The sequence below is a fragment of the Hyperolius riggenbachi genome, chromosome 8, assembly GCF_040937935.1.
Source record: "Hyperolius riggenbachi isolate aHypRig1 chromosome 8, aHypRig1.pri, whole genome shotgun sequence".
In the NCBI taxonomy this organism is placed as follows: Eukaryota; Metazoa; Chordata; class Amphibia; order Anura; family Hyperoliidae; genus Hyperolius; species Hyperolius riggenbachi.
Window position 1 is genome coordinate 290,770,428 of NC_090653.1, and position 16,809 is coordinate 290,787,236.

Here is a 16,809-nt window from a genome sequence, read left to right on the forward strand (position 1 = left end):
TCCCCCATCCCGCTATTCCATCCCCTCCACACACACAACTGATCACTCATCCCGCTATTCCATCACCTCCACACACACACAACTGATCCCTCATCCCGCTATTCCATCTCCTCCACACACACAACTGATCCCTCATCCCGCTATTCCATCTCCTCCACACACAACTGATCCCTCATCCCGCTATTCCATCCCCTCCACACACACACAACTGATCACTCATCCCGCTATTCCATCACCTCCACACACACACAACTGATCCCTCATCCCGCTATTCCATCTCCTCCACACACACAACTGATCCCTCATCCCGCTATTCCATCTCCTCCGCACACAACTGATCCCTCATCCCGCTATTCCATCCCCTCCACACACACAACTGATCCCTCATCCCGCTATTCCATCTCCTCCACACACACAACTGATCCCTCATCCCGCTATTCCATCTCCTCCACACACATAACTGATCCCTCATCCCGCTATTCCATCTCCTCCGCACACACAACTGATCCCTCATCCCGCTATTCCATCCCCCACACACACACAACTGATTCCTCATCCCGCTATTCCATCTCCTCCACACACAACTGATCCCTCATCCCGCTATTCCATCCCCTCCACACACACACAACTGATCCCTCATCCCGCTATTCCATCCCCTCCACACACACAACTGATCCCTCATCCCGCTATTCCATCTCCCCCACACACACAACTGTTCCCTCATCCCGCTATTCCATCCCCCACACACACACACACAACTGTTCCCTCATCCCGCTATTCCATCACCTCCACACACACAACTGATCCCTCATCCCGCTATTCCATCTCCTCCACACACACAACTGATCCCTCATCCCGCTATTCCATCTCCTCCACACACACAACTGATCCCTCATCCCGCTATTCCATCCCCTCCCCACACACAACTGATCCCTCATCCCGCTATTCCATCCCCTCCACACACACACAACTGATCACTCATCCCGCTATTCCATCCCCTCCCCACACACAACTGATCCCACATCCCGCTATTCCATCTCCTCCACACACACAACTGATCCCTCATCCTGCATTTCCATCTCCTCCACACACACACAACTGATCCCTCATCCCGCTATTCCATCCCCTCCACACACACAACTGATCCCTCATCCCGCTATTCCATCTCCTCCACACACAACTGATCCCTCATCCCGCTATTCCATCTCCCCCACACACACAACTGATCCCTCATCCTGCTATTCCATCTCCTCCACACACACAACTGATCCCTCATCCCGCTATTCCATCCCCTCCACACACAACTGATCCCTCATCCCGCTATTCCATCCCCCACACACACACAACTGATCCCTCATCCCGCTATTCCATCCCCTCCGCACACACAACTGATCCCTCATCCCGCTATTCCATCCTCTCCACACACACAACTGATCCCTCATCCCGCTATTCCATCTCCCCCACACACACAACTGATCCCTCATCCCGCTATTCCATCCCCTCCCCACACACAACTGATCCCTCATCCCGCTATTCCATCCCCTCCACACACAACTGATCCCTCATCCCGCTATTCCATCCCCCCCACACACACAACTGATCCCTCATCCCGCTATTCCATCCCCTCCACACACACACAACTGATCCCTCATCCCGCTATTCCATCCCCTCCGCACACACAACTGATCCCTCATCCCGCTATTCCATCCCCTCCACACACACAACTGATCCCTCATCCCGCTATTCCATCCCCCCCACACACACAACTGATCCCTCATCCCGCTATTCCATCCCCTCCACACACACAACTGATCCCTCATCCCGCTATTCCATCCCCTCCACACACACAACTGATCCCTCATCCCGCTATTCCATCTCCTCCACACACACAACTGATCCCTCATCCCGCTATTCCATCCCCTCCACACACACAACTGATCCCTCATCCCGCTATTCCATCCCCTCCGCACACACAACTGATCCCTCATCCCGCTATTCCATCCCCTCCGCACACACAACTGATCCCTCATCCCGCTATTCCATCCCCTCCACACACACAACTGATCCCTCATCCCGCTATTCCATCCCCCCCACACACACAACTGATCCCTCATCCCGCTATTCCATCCCCTCCACACACACAACTGATCCCTCATCCCGCTATTCCATCCCCTCCACACACACAACTGATCCCTCATCCCGCTATTCCATCCCCTCCACACACACAACTGATCCCTCATCCCGCTATTCCATCTCCTCCACACACACAACTGATCCCTCATCCCGCTATTCCATCCCCTCCGCACACACAACTGATCCCTCATCCCGCTATTCCATCCCCTCCACACACACAACTGATCCCTCATCCCGCTATTCCATCCCCCCCACACACACAACTGATCCCTCATCCCGCTATTCCATCCCCTCCCCACACACAACTGATCCCTCATCCCGCTATTCCATCCCCTCCGCACACACAACTGATCCCTCATCCCGCTATTCCATCCCCTCCACACACACAACTGATCCCTCATCCCGCTATTCCATCCCCCCCACACACACAACTGATCCCTCATCCCGCTATTCCATCCCCTCCCCACACACAACTGATCCCTCATCCCGCTATTCCATCCCCTCCACACACACAACTGATCCCTCATCCCGCTATTCCATCTCCTCCCCACACACACAACTGATCCCTCATCCCGCTATTCCATCCTCTCCACACACACAACTGATCCCTCATCCCTCTATTCCATCCCCTCCACACACACACAACTGATCCCTCATCCCGCTATTCCATCCCCTCCACACACACAACTGATCCCTCATCCCGCTATTCCATCTCCTCCCCACACACACAACTGATCCCTCATCCCGCTATTCCATGCCCTCCCCACACAACTGATCCCTCATCCCTCTATTCCATCTCCTCCACACACACACAACTGATCCCTCATCCCGCTATTCCATCCCCTCCACACACAACTGTTCCCTCATCCTGCTATTCCATTCCCTCCACACACAACTGATCCCTCATCCCGCTATTCCATCTCCTCCACACACACAACTGATCCCTCATCCCGCTATTCCATCTCCCCCACACACACACAACTGATCCCTCATACCGCTATTCCATCACCTCCACACACACACAACTGATTCCCCATCCCGCTATTACATCTCCTCCACACACACAACTGATCCCTCATCCCGCTATTCCATCTCCTCCACACACACAACTGATCCCTCATCCCGCTATTCCATCCCCTCCACACACACAACTGATCCCTCATCCCGCTATTCCATCCCCTCCGCACACAACTGATCCCTCATCCCGCTATTCCATCCCCTCCACACACACAACTGATCCCTCATCCCGCTATTCCATCTCCTCCACACACACAACTGATCCCTCATCCCGCTATTCCATCTCCTCCACACACACACAACTAATCCCTCATCCTGCTATTCCATCCCCTCCACACACAACTGATCCCTCATCCCGCTATTCCATCACCTCCACACACACACAACTAATCCCTCATCCCGCTATTCCATCTCCCCCACACACACAACTGATCCCTCATCCCGCTATTCCATCCCCTCCACACACAACTGATCCCTCATCCCGCTATTCCATCCCCTCCACACACACAACTGATCCCTCATCCCGCTATTCCATCTCCCCCACACACACAACTGATCCCTCATCCCGCTATTCCATCCCCTCCACACACAACTGATCCCTCATCCCGCTATTCCATCCCCTCCACACACACAACTGATCCCTCATCCCGCTATCCCATCCCCTCCACACACACAACTGATCCCTCATCCTGCTATTCCATCTCCTCCACACACACAACTGATCCCTCATCCCGCTATTCCATCCCCCACACACACACAACTGATCCCTCATCCCGCTATTCCATCTCCCCCACACACACAACTGATCCCTCATCCCGCTATTCCATCTCCTCCACACACACAACTGATCCCTCATCCCGCTATTCCATCTCCTCCCCACACACACAACTGATCCCTCATCCCGCTATTCCATCTCCTCCCCACACACACACAACTGATCCCTCATCCCGCTATTCCATCCCCCACACACACAACTGGTCCCTCATCCCGCTATTCCATCCCCTCCGCACACACAACTGATCCCTCATCCCGCTATTCCATCCCCCACACACACACAACTGATCCCTCATCCTGCTATTCCATCTCCTCCACACACACAACTGATCCCTCATCCCGCTATTCCATCCCCTCCACACACAACTGATCCCTCATCCCGCTATTCCATCTCCTCCACACACACACAACTGATCCCTCATCCCGCTATTCCATCCCCTCCACACACAACTGATCCCTCATCCCGCTATTCCATCTCCTCCCCACACACAACCGATCCCTCATCCCGCTATTCCATCCCCTCCACACACACAACTGATCCCTCATCCCGCTATTCCATCTCCTCCCCACACACAACTGATCCTTCATCCCGCTATTCCATCTCCTCCACACACACACACAACTGTTCCCTCATCCCGCTATTCCATCCCCCACACACACAACTGATCCCTCATCCCGCTATTCCATCTCCTCCACACACACAACTGATCCCTCATCCCGCTATTCCATCTCCTCCACACACACAACTGATCCCTCATCCCGCTATTCCATCTCCCCCACACACAACTGATCCCTCATCCCGCTATTCCATCTCCTCCCCACACACAACTGATCCTTCATCCCGCTATTCCATCTCCCCCACACACACAACTGATCCCTCATCCCGCTATTCCATCTCCTCCACACACACAACTGATCCCTCATCCCGCTATTCCATCTCCCCCACACACAACTGATCCCTCATCCCGCTATTCCATCTCCTCCACACACACAACTGATCCTTCATCCCGCTATTCCATCTCCCCCACACACACAACTGATCCCTCATCCCGCTATTCCATCTCCCCCACACACACAACTGATCCCTCATCCCGCTATTCCATCTCCCCCACACACACAACTGATCCCTCATCCCGCTATTCCATCTCCCCCACACACACAACTGATCCCTCATCCCGCTATTCCATCTCCTCCACACACACAACTGATCCCTCATCCCGCTATTCCATCTCCCCCACACACAACTGATCCCTCATCCCGCTATTCCATCTCCTCCACACACACAACTGATCCCTCATCCCGCTATTCCATCCCCTCCACACACACAACTGATCCCTCATCCTGCTATTCCATCTCCTCCACACACACACAACTGATCCCTCATCCCGCTATTCCATCCCCCACACACACACAACTGATCCCTCATCCTGCTACTCCATCCCCCCCACACACACAACTGATCCCTCATCCCACTACCTCATCCAGCGTGACTCCGCTGGCTGCATGCTTGTTCCAGGTGTGACTCCGCTGGCTGCATGCTTGTTCCAGGTGCGACTCCGCTGGCTGCATGCTTGTTCCAGGTGCGACTCCGCTGGCTGCATGCTTGTTCCAGGTGCGACTCCGCTGGCTGCATGCTTGTTCCAGGTGTCACTCTGCTGGCTGCATGCTTGTTCCAGGTGTGACTCTGCTGGCTGCATGCTTGTTTCAGGTGTGACTCTGCTGGCTGCATGCTTGTTCCAGGTGTGACTCTGCTGGCTGCATGCTTGTTCCAGGTGTGACTCCGCTGGCTGCATGCTTGTTTCAGGTGTGACTCTGCTGGCTGCATGCTTGTTCCAGGTGTGACTCCGCTGGCTGCATGCTTGTTTCAGGTGTGACTGCTGGCTGCATGCTTGTTCCAGGTGTGACTCCGCTGGCTGCATGCTTGTTCCAGGTGTGACTCCGCTGGCTGCATGCTTGTTTCAGGTGTGACTCCGCCGGCTGCATGCTTGCTCCAGGTGTGACTCTGCCGGCTGCATGCTTGTTCCAGGTGTGACTCCGCTGGCTGCATGCTTGTTCCAGTCGTGACTCCGCTGGCTGCATGCTTGTTCCAGTCGTGACTCCGCTGGCTGCATGCTTGTTCCAGGTGTGACTTTGCTGGCTGCATGCTTGTTCCAGGTGTGACTCCGCTGGCTGCATGCTTGTTCCAGTCGTGACTCCGCTGGCTGCATGCTTGTTCCAGGTGTGACTTTGCTGGCTGCATGCTTGTTCCAGGTGTGACTTTGCTGGCTGCATGCTTGTTCCAGGTGTGACTCTGCTGTTTGCATGCTTGTTCCAGGTGTGACTCTGCTGGCTGCATGCTTGTTCCAGGTGTGACTCTGCTGGCTGCATGCTGGTTCCAGGTGTGACTCTGCTGGCTGCATGCTGGTTCCAGGTGTAACTCTGCTGGCTGCATGCTTGTTCCAGGTGTGACTCTGCTGGCTGCATGCTTGTTCCATGTGTGACTCTGCTGGCTGCATGCTTGTTCCAGGTGTGACTCCGCTGGCTGCATGCTTGTTCCAGGTGCGACTCCGCTGGCTGCATGCTTGTTCTAGTCGTGACTCCGCTGGCTGCATGCTTGTTCCAGGTGTGGCTCCGCTGGCTGCATGCTTGTTCCAGGTGTGGCTCCGCTGGCTGCATGCTTGTTCCAGGTGTGACTCTGCTGGCTGCATGCTTGTTCCAGGTGTGACTCTGCTGGCTGCATGCTTGTTCTAGTCGTGACTCCGCTGGCTGCATGCTAGTTCCAGGTGTGACTCTGCTGGCTGCATGCTTGTTCCAGGTGTGACTCTGCTGACTGCATGCTTGTTCCAGGTGTGCCTCCGCTGGCTGCATGCTTGTTCCAGGTGTGACTCCGCTGCCTGCATGCTTGTTCCAGGTGTGACTCCGCTGGCTGCATGCTTGTTCCAGGTGTGACTCCGCTGCCTGCATGCTTGTTCCAGGTGTGACTCTGCTGGCTGCATGCTTGTTCCAGGTGTGACTGCTGGCTGCATGCTTGTTCCAGGTGTGACTCCGCTGGCTGCATGCTTGTTCCATGTGTGACTGCTGGCTGCATGCTTGTCCCAGGTGTGACTCTGCTGGCTGCATGCTTGTTCCAGGTGTGACTCTGCTGGCTGCATGCTTGTTCCAGGTGTGACTCCGCTGGGTGCATGCTTGTTCCAGGTGTGACTCCGCTGGCTGCATGCTTGTTCCAGGTGTGACTGCTGGCTGCATGCTTGTCCCAGGTGTGACTCCGCTGGCTGCATGCTTGTTCCAGGTGTGACTCCGCTGGCTGCATGCTTGTTCCAGGTGTGACTCCGCTGGCTGCATGCTTGTTCCAGGTGTGACTGTGCTGGCTGCATGCTTGTTCCAGGTGTGACTCCACTGCCTGCATGCTTGTTCCAGGTGTGACTCTGCTGGCTGCATGCTTGTTCCAGGTGTGACTCCGCTGGCTGCATGCTTGTTCCAGGTGTGACTGTGCTGGCTGCATGCTTGTTCCAGGTGTGACTCCACTGCCTGCATGCTTGTTCCAGGTGTGACTCTGCTGGCTGCATGCTTGTTCTAGTCGTGACTCCGCTGGCTGCATGCTAGTTCCAGGTGTGACTCTGCTGGCTGCATGCTTGTTCCAGGTGTGACTCTGCTGACTGCATGCTTGTTCCAGGTGTGCCTCCGCTGGCTGCATGCTTGTTCCAGGTGTGACTCCGCTGCCTGCATGCTTGTTCCAGGTGTGACTCCGCTGGCTGCATGCTTGTTCCAGGTGTGACTCCGCTGCCTGCATGCTTGTTCCAGGTGTGACTCTGCTGGCTGCATGCTTGTTCCAGGTGTGACTGCTGGCTGCATGCTTGTTCCAGGTGTGACTCCGCTGGCTGCATGCTTGTTCCATGTGTGACTGCTGGCTGCATGCTTGTCCCAGGTGTGACTCCGCTGGCTGCATGCTTGTTCCAGGTGTGACTCTGCTGGCTGCATGCTTGTTCCAGGTGTGACTCCGCTGGGTGCATGCTTGTTCCAGGTGTGACTCCGCTGGCTGCATGCTTGTTCCAGGTGTGACTGCTGGCTGCATGCTTGTCCCAGGTGTGACTCCGCTGGCTGCATGCTTGTTCCAGGTGTGACTCCGCTGGCTGCATGCTTGTTCCAGGTGTGACTCCGCTGGCTGCATGCTTGTTCCAGGTGTGACTCCGCTGGCTGCATGCTTGTTCCAGGTGTGACTCCGCTGGCTGCATGCTTGTTCCAGGTGTGACTCCGCTGGCTGCATGCTTGTTCCAGGTGTGACTCCGCTGGCTGCATGCTTGTTCCAGGTGTGACTCCGCTGGCTGCATGCTTGTTCCAGGTGTGACTCCGCTGGCTGCATGCTTGTTCCAGGTGTGACTCTGCTGGCTGCATGCTTGTTTCAGGTGTGACTCCACTGCCTGCATGCTTGTTCCAGGTGTGACTCTGCTGGCTGCATGCTTGTTCCAGGTGTGACTCTGCTGGCTGCATGCTTGTTCCAGGTGTGACTCCGCTGGCTGCATGCTTGTTCCAGGTGTGACTCCGCTGGCTGCATGCTTGTTCCAGGTGTGACTCCGCTGGCTGCATGCTTGTTCCAGGTGTGACTCCGCTGGCTGCATGCTTGTTCCAGGTGTGACTCCGCTGGCTGCATGCTTGTTCCAGGTGTGACTCCGCTGGCTGCATGCTTGTTCCAGGTGTGACTCTGCTGGCTGCATGCTTGTTTCAGGTGTGACTCCACTGCCTGCATGCTTGTTCCAGGTGTGACTCTGCTGGCTGCATGCTTGTTCCAGGTGCGACTCTGCTGGCTGCATGCTTGTCACTTAGAAGAAACATTTTACAATGGGAAAACACTGAGTACAGGATTTATAAATTAATATTGTTAAAAAAATAAGCAATCTAATACATTATTTTCACTACACCTGTTGTTTGTTTTTGTTCTTGATTTGTTGTCAGCAGTAAAACCTCTGGACTCTCTCTACTAATGTTTGGGAATTGGGGCTTATGCGCCGCACATGATAGCTGTATAGAGGTCTCCGCACCACTGCAGCAGATTGGTGGACGCCATATGACCGGGATTACCCCGCTCCCCATCTGATTCGCACGCAGCGCTCCTTTCCCCTCCGGCTGCACCTGTACCTGTGTGATTACTGTACAGAGACCTCTGCAGCTGATTGGCGGACGTCACATGACCGGGATTACCCCGCTCCTCATCTGATTCGCACGCAGCGCTCCTCTCCCCTCCGGTGCTCCCGCCGCCAGCAGCACCTGCTGCGTAAAGCTGGGAACACGCACTAAACTGTTAATTATAATGTAGATTACCGTAGCGCCGCAGCGACGGCGAGAATGGAGGCTTGGCACTGTGGGGTTTGTAGCGGAACAATAAACGGCAATAAAACTGCGAGAGAGAAAAAAGTGCAGGAAGCCAGATGTCGGCGGTGAGACAGATTGGTTCGCAGTGCGCCCGCTGAGCGATGCGATACTCACACCTGTGTGTTTCTCGTTACAGGGGATGCTGATCGAAGGCCCGCCTGGTCCTGAAGGCCCCGCTGTAAGTTCCTTCTCTTAACTTTTCTCACAGTAATAATCACACAACAATCGTTTACAATTCCCAGGAAAAACAAACAAGTTCTACAGGTAATGTATTGAATGAATACATTGTCACAGTCTTGAAGGGCCTGCCGGTTTTGTCCCCCCCCATGTATTAATCATGTAGAACAAGAGATGAAGCACCCTCTTGTATTTTACCTTATAAATCAGTGGGAACATGACAGTAAACACCTAATCTGCTCTTTGTTTCATTGTTCTCTGTGTAATCTGACTGTTATCACCTCTGATAAGAATCCCCGACTGAGCACTCAGTCTAGCTTTGCTACGGAAAGATTATAGCCGAGTCTGTCTTCTCTGGTGTCTTTTCAAGCCCAAGCCTGCCCCCTTGTGGCTTTGCTATAATGACTCAGCTATAATTATTCCCAGCAAAGCCAGACTGAATGCTCAGTCCGGGATTCTTATCACAGCTGATAACAGATACTTTTAGCAGTGAGGATGAATCAGAGAGCATGGTAAGTGTTTTCTCTAATGTTCTTACTGATATATATGATAAAATGCACAAGGGTGCTTCGTCTCTGGTTCCCATTAAGTAACAGGTACATACAGCTGGAAGCGGGGTTGTCACCTGCACAGCTGCATCTGGGAAGGCATGCTGCAGACACTGGATTGTGATAGGCTAGCAGAGATCATATGGGAGTGACCGTCATGGCCCGATTTCAGGCAAGGCCTCATAGGCCATGGCCTAGGGTGCCAGGAAAGCAAGGGGCAGGCTGTGAGCAGCAGTAACAGTTAGCCTGCTAACATTCATCCTGCTACATAGAGTTTGTACGTAGCGGTCAGCGGCTACCAACAGCCAGATCTGGCACTCAGGGGGGATGAAGGGGCAGCAAATGCCCACTTATGCTAGGTACACATGATACAATTTTCTGGCGGATTTGCCTGCCAGATCGACTATTTACAACAGGTCCGATCTGATTTCCGATCTATTTTCCATAGAAGTGAACGGAAAATCGATCAGAAATCAGGTCGAACCTGTTGTAAATGGTTGATCTGGCAGGCAAATCCACCAGAAAATTGTATTGTGTGTACCTAGCATTACAGTGATCTCTGAGCTGCCTGTCACTCACTGAATGTGCCGCTCGCCAAGGAGCTTACAAATCCCTGCCATCATGCCACTAACTGTCTTCAGAGGAGTTTACAGTCTAAATCCTGCCATCATGTCACTAACTGTCCTCAGAGGAGCCTACAATCTAATCCCTGCCATCATTTCACTAAAGGTCCGTACACACGCCGGACTGGAGGCAACGACGGGTCCGTCGTCACCTCCCGCTGGGTGGGCGTTCCAGCGACAGTCCGGCGTGTGTACAGTCTGTCTGCAGACTGATACGGCTGTTTCTGAGTGATCCACCCGGCGAATCGCTCAGAAACAGCCGTATCAGTGCGCCGACAGTGCGTACACACGCCTGACTGTCGCTGGAACGCCCACCCAGCAGGAGGTGACGACGGACCCGTCGTTGCCTCCAGTCCGGCGTGTGTACGGACATTAACTGTCCTCAGAGGAGCCTACAATCGAATCCCTGCCATCATGTCCCTAACTGTCCTCAGAGGAGCCTACAGTCTAATCCCTGCCATCATGTCACTAACTGTCCTCGAAGGAGCCTACAATCTAATCCCTGCCATCATGTCACTAACTGTCCTCAGAGGAGCCTACAGTCTAATCCCTGCAGTCATGTCACTAACTGTCCTCGAAGAAGCCTACAATCTAATCCCTGCCATCATGTCACTAACTCTCCTCAGAGGACCCTATCAATCTAATCCCTGCCACGTTGGGGGCAAGTTTAGGATACAGTCGGTCCGGGGGTGGCGGGTGATAGTGGACCTTAGGTGGTAAAAATGACAAATCCGGCCCTGGGGACCTCCAACATCAGAAAAAGCAAAGTCCAGGCACTAGTCCAACTTCCATAAATTCAGGGCTGTGGAGTAGGAGTCGGAGTTGAGGCAATTTTGGGCACCTGGAGTCGGAGTCGTGGTTTCATAAACTGAGGAGTCGAAGTCGGGTGATTTTTGTACAAAATCCACACCCCTTTTAAATATTAGAGTAAGGAGTCGGAGTCGGGGCCATTTTGGTTACCCGGAGTCAGAGTCGTGGTTTTATAAACTGAAGAGTCGGAAGATTTTTGTACCGACTCCACAGCCCTGCATAAATTCCACCTCTTTATCTCATCCTTATGACATGCAAGATAAATACAGGTATAATGTGTGCAATCAGTTCCCCCGCTTCGTCAGAAGCCATGAAAGATCTTCCACGGCCTCTGACAAAGCGGAGAAACCTGTGAAACGGCTGTCAGGCCAATTGTACACCATATACCTGTATCTGTTTAGCTTGTCATAAGACTGCAGTAAAGAGGTGTAGTTTATGGATGTTGAACTAGTGCCTGGACTTTGCATTTTTTGATGTTGGAGATTGTTATTCTTAAAGTGAGCTCGAGGTGAGAGCGATATGGAGGCTGCCATATTTATTTCCTGTTAAACAATACCAGTTGCCTGGCAGCCCTGCTGATCTATTTGGCTGCAGAAACAAGCATGCAGCTAACCTTGTCAGACCTGACAATGTCAGACACACCTGATCTGCTGCATGCTTGTTCAGGGTCTATGGCTAAAAGCATTAGAGGCAGCCGGGCAACTGGTATCGTTTATGTGGCAGTAAACATGGCAGCTTCCATGTCTCTGTCACTTCAGGTGTCCTTTTAAGTATAAATTAGGATTTTAATGGCAATTTAATGGTTTTCCCATTACCAGTTGATAGAGCAGCCCTGAGCTCCTCATTAGAGATGCAAATTATTTTGGTTTGCATGCCAATATCAGTTTGGAGGGACGTGATTGGCCTGATTCCAAGCTGCATGATATTTGCATACAATGCTATTATTTGCATCTCTTTGTGCTTCTCTGTTCCTCATAGCCAGCCCATGTATCACCCACCTGTGTTTTCTTCTGCTAAATGTATTCTCTTTGCTCCTCCCCTAGGGATATCCTGGTCCTCCGGGTACATCAGGTCCGTCCGGCCCGCCTGGAGATCCCGGTGACAGGGTAAGTGCAATGCATTGATTATAATACTCTATGATCTCTGACAAGTCGTCGGTAGCACGGTCAGGGCGGCATAACCCGACCCTCAGACACACCATCTGGGCTCCTGATGAGGTCGCTGTGGAAAAGCACGCAGCTAAGCCGTGATGATGTGATGTTGGTAGCGTTGCTGTGGATATGAAAGAGCGGCCAGACAACTCATCTCCAGCTGGAAACAATAGCCATAAGCTTAAATAATCATCATAACAGAGAAACCAACCCGGCCAAATAAACAGTTCTCTCGAAAAATGATCCGCTAGGACTGAGATCTTTTTGGATAAGTTAGGCGTTAGGTAGGTAGTTTGTGTGTGTGTGCATGTGTGTGTGTGGGGGTAGGGTTTAGGCGTTAGGTAGGTAGTTTGTGGGGGGGGGGGGGGGGGTTAGGGTCAGGCATTAGGTAGGTAGTTTGTGGGTTTAAGGGTTTTTGTGGGTTGGGGGGGGGGGTTAAGGGTTAGGCGTTAGGTAGGTAGTTTGGGCTGTGGGGTTTAAGGGTTAGGCTTTAGGTAGGTAGTTTAAGCGGGAGGGGGGGGGGGTTAAGGGTTTAGGCGTTAAGTAGGTGGCTTGTAGGGGCGGTAAGGGTTAGGCGTTACTGAGGGCGTTAAGGGTTAGGTGTTAGTTAGGTAGTTTGTGGGTGGGGTTGAGGGTTAGGTAGGTAGTTTGTGGGAAGGAGTTGAGGGTTAGGCATTAGTGGGGCGGTTTCAGGGTTTAGGCGTTAGGTAGGTTGCTTGTGTGTGTGTGTGGGGGGGGGGGGGTAAAGGGTTAGGCGTTAAGAAAGGTAGTTTGTGGGTGGGGTTAAGGGTTAGGTAGGCAGTTTGTGGGGGGGGGGGGATTAGGCGTAGGGTGGAAGGGTTATTTGTGAGTAGGGTTAGGTTTGAGGGTGAGTAGGGTTAGGTTTACCTATAGTAAAATATCAGTATTTAATACCGATATTTTACTAACAGCGTTACTGGGCGCCTCAATTTCCTTGCGCCTTTATTAGATGCACGCGGCTCGGCAACTTCTAAGAGATGCGTCTGAGATCTTCAGGCCATTTGCCCATCATAAGTCAGGCTCATCTACAGAACAAGAGGGAGATGGATAAACAGAACGTGGAGGAGCTCTGCATTATGCATGCTAATTCCCAGCCTCGCCATTATCAGCCAGCATTATTTTATTAGGATAGAATTGGAGTGGACCGCATTAGAGCGCGCTAAGCTTCTCTCCCCTCCGCAGCAGCCTAACGCACTTACAGAGTAATGGGGGAACGTGACGTATTATCCAGAGCGAAGGAACAGCCTTCAGTACTTGAAATGAAAACACACGAGTAGTCCATGCCGGCATTCACGCCAGTGGCACCTGATAACTAGGTACAGAACCCGGTGCCCAAAGTGCCGTGGGTGCCCAAATTACGCCTTAGGCTCGGTTTACACTAGGCGTGGTTGCAGAACCCAATCCGTGGCCCGGGCTCCGGTTTTCAAAAGCGGAACGTAAACGGATGAAAAAACGGATCTGTGCTGCCCTTTTGCAGCCCGTTTCCAGTCCATTTACATTCTAAAAATGTGTCCGTGTCCATAGCTGGGGGAGGGGGTTAGCAGCCAGGAAGGGGGGCAGAGGCGCTGGGGGTAGGGGGTGTCGGACCCCCCTCCCTCACCTGGGTCCTCCCTTTCCTGCGCTCCCCCTCCAGCTAGTTTTGTTAAAATCAAGCCAGTGGCGAGCGGAGAACTCACTCACTTCCTTATTTGGGTTCCACCGCTTGCCGTGTCACTTCCTGCAATGCCACCCTCTGTACTTCAGTGGGGGGCATTGTGGGAAGTCACGCGGTGAGCGTTGGAACAAGGAAGTGAGCGAGTTCCCCACTTACCGCTCGCTGCTGACTTGCTTTTAACAAAACTAGCTGGAGGGGGAGCACAGAAGGGGGGACCCAGGTGAGGGGGAGTCCGACTGCCCGTTGCTCCCCCTCCTGGCATCTACCCCCTCCAGGGTACCTGGGGACACCTAGGGGAGGAGCAGGCAGTAGGTAATCCGGATCTACCTCTGTTTTTGTGTGCAAGATAGCCTGTGAAGAGGGAGATCTGTTTTTGTATTGCCTTTGCCTACCCCTCCGTGTATCCGGGGACCGTGAAGTCCCGACAAAACCAGACTCTCCATTCAAAACGGATCCCCTCGGATCCGTTTTGAAAAGTCTGTGAAGACGGCAGCTATTTTTAACATTTGTATCCGTGGCTCCGGTTTTGGTCCGGGCCTAAAAACTGAGCCATGGATAAGTTTTTATAACAAGTGTGAACCAGCCCTAAATGCTGATATTTCAATAGGTGCCTGTGGTGATACCCGACATTTTTTTTCTTTCTTGTGGCAGGGTTGACGGTGGGGGAAGGTGGTGGTTTAAGGTTAGGCATGAGGGGAGGTTTAATAGGGTTAGGCGTCGGGTAGGAAGCTTCTGCGGGGGAAGGGTTTAGGGTTAGGCGTCAGATAGGAGGTTTGTGCTGGGGGCATGCTTAGGGTTAGGCGTCGGGTAGAAAGCTTCTGCGGGGGAAGGGTTTAGGGTTAGGCGTCAGATAGGAGGTTTGTGCTGGGGGCATGCTTAGGGTTAGGCGTCGGGTAGGAAGCTTCTGTGGGGGAAGGGTTTAGGGTTAGGCGTCAGACAGGAGGTTTGTGCTGGGCTGGGGGCATGCTTAGGGTTAGGCGTCGGGTAGGAAGCTTCTGCGGGGGGGGGGGGGGGGGGGGGGTTAGGGTTAGGCGTCAGGTAGGTAGTTTGTGCAGTGGGGTGGGGGGATCAGGGTTAGGCGTCAGATAGGAAGTTTATAGGGGGGTGGTAGTTAGGGTTAGGCATTGGGGGGGGGAGGGTTCTGTGTGAGAATAGGCTTAGGTTTAACCATAGTAAAATATTGGTACTTAATACTAATAATTTACACTTTAATAGTAAGATATATGTATTAAATACCGATATTTTACGATCAGGATTACTGGGCATCAAAATTTCCATGTGCCATTTTCGATAGAGGCGTGGGTGGCAGCCAGTTGATGTAACTGGCATGTATAATAGGGGTAGGGGTGTAGGTCTAAAGCCCGACACACACTATTTCAATTATGATTGGCAAATTTTAACTAACTCCCTGTAGTTTGAGGATCAACAGATATTGAATACTATGAGCAGAATGTGTAGGTAAACACTTATGCTACATGGAGGTGTTAAAATTGTTCAGTGATTTGAAGTGTGTGCCAGGCACAAAGGAAGGCGTGTCTGTTCTACCTGACATCACAAATCTAAAGAAAGGCGTGTCTGTTCTACCTGAAACCACCAATCTAAAGGAAGGCGTGTCTGTTCTACCTGAAACCACCAATCTAAAGGAAGGCGTGTCTGTTCTACCTAAATCCACCAATCTAAAGGAAGGCGTGTCTGTTCTACCTAAATCCACCAATCTAAAGGAAGGCGTGTCTGTTCTACCTAAATCCACCAATCTAAAGGAAGGCGTGTCTGTTCTACCTAAATCCACCAATCTAAAGGAAGGCGTGTCTGTTCTACCTAAAACCACCAATCTAAAGGAAGGCGTGTCCTTTCTACCTAAAACCACCAATCTAAAGGAAGCGTGTCTGTGCTACCTGACACCACCAATCTAAAGGAAGCGTGTCTGTTCCACCTAAATCCACCAATCTAAAGTAAGGCGTGTCTGTTCCACCTAAAACCACCATCTAAAGGAAGGCGTGTCTGTGCTACCTGACACCACCAATCTAAAGGAAGGCGTGTCTGTTCTACCTAAATCCACCAATCTAAAGGAAGGCGTGTCTGTTCTACCTAAATCCACCAATCTAAAGGAAGGCGTGTCTGTTCTACCTAAATCCACCAATCTAAAGTAAGCGAGGGTCCCCTCCAGCAGGGAGAGCGGTGGCCACCACAGCCGAGAAGCACTTTGTTAGCTCTCCCAGCACAGTAAGCGAGGGTCCCCTCCAGCAGGGAGAGCAGTGGCCACCACAGCCGAGAAGCACTTTGTTAGCTCTCCCAGCACAGTAAGCGAGGGTCCCCTCCAGCAGGGAGAGCGGTGGCCACCACAGCCGAGAAGCACTTTGTTAGCTCTCCCAGCACAGTAAGCGAGGGTCCCTTCCAGCAGGGAGAGCGGTGGCCCCCACAGCCGAGAAGCACTTTGTTAGCTCTCCCAGCACAGTAAGCGAGGGTCCCTTCCAGCAGGGAGAGCGGTGGCCCCCACAGCCGAGAAGCACTTTGTTAGCTCTCCCAGCACAGTAAGCTAGGGTCCCCTCCAGCAG

The 16,809-nt window shown here is 52.7% G+C and overlaps 1 protein-coding gene across 2 annotated transcripts in view; it reads left to right on the forward strand.

Moving 5' to 3' along the window:
• Positions 1-16,809, forward strand: part of COL5A1 (collagen type V alpha 1 chain) — a 468,893-nt gene that overhangs the window by 237,162 nt on the left and 214,922 nt on the right. For both annotated transcript variants that reach the window (XM_068249145.1, XM_068249144.1), the window contains exons 10-11: positions 9,407-9,448; positions 12,472-12,534. In XM_068249145.1, the coding sequence (XP_068105246.1) occupies positions 9,407-9,448; positions 12,472-12,534 (105 nt within the window). The remainder of the gene's footprint in view (positions 1-9,406; positions 9,449-12,471; positions 12,535-16,809) is intronic.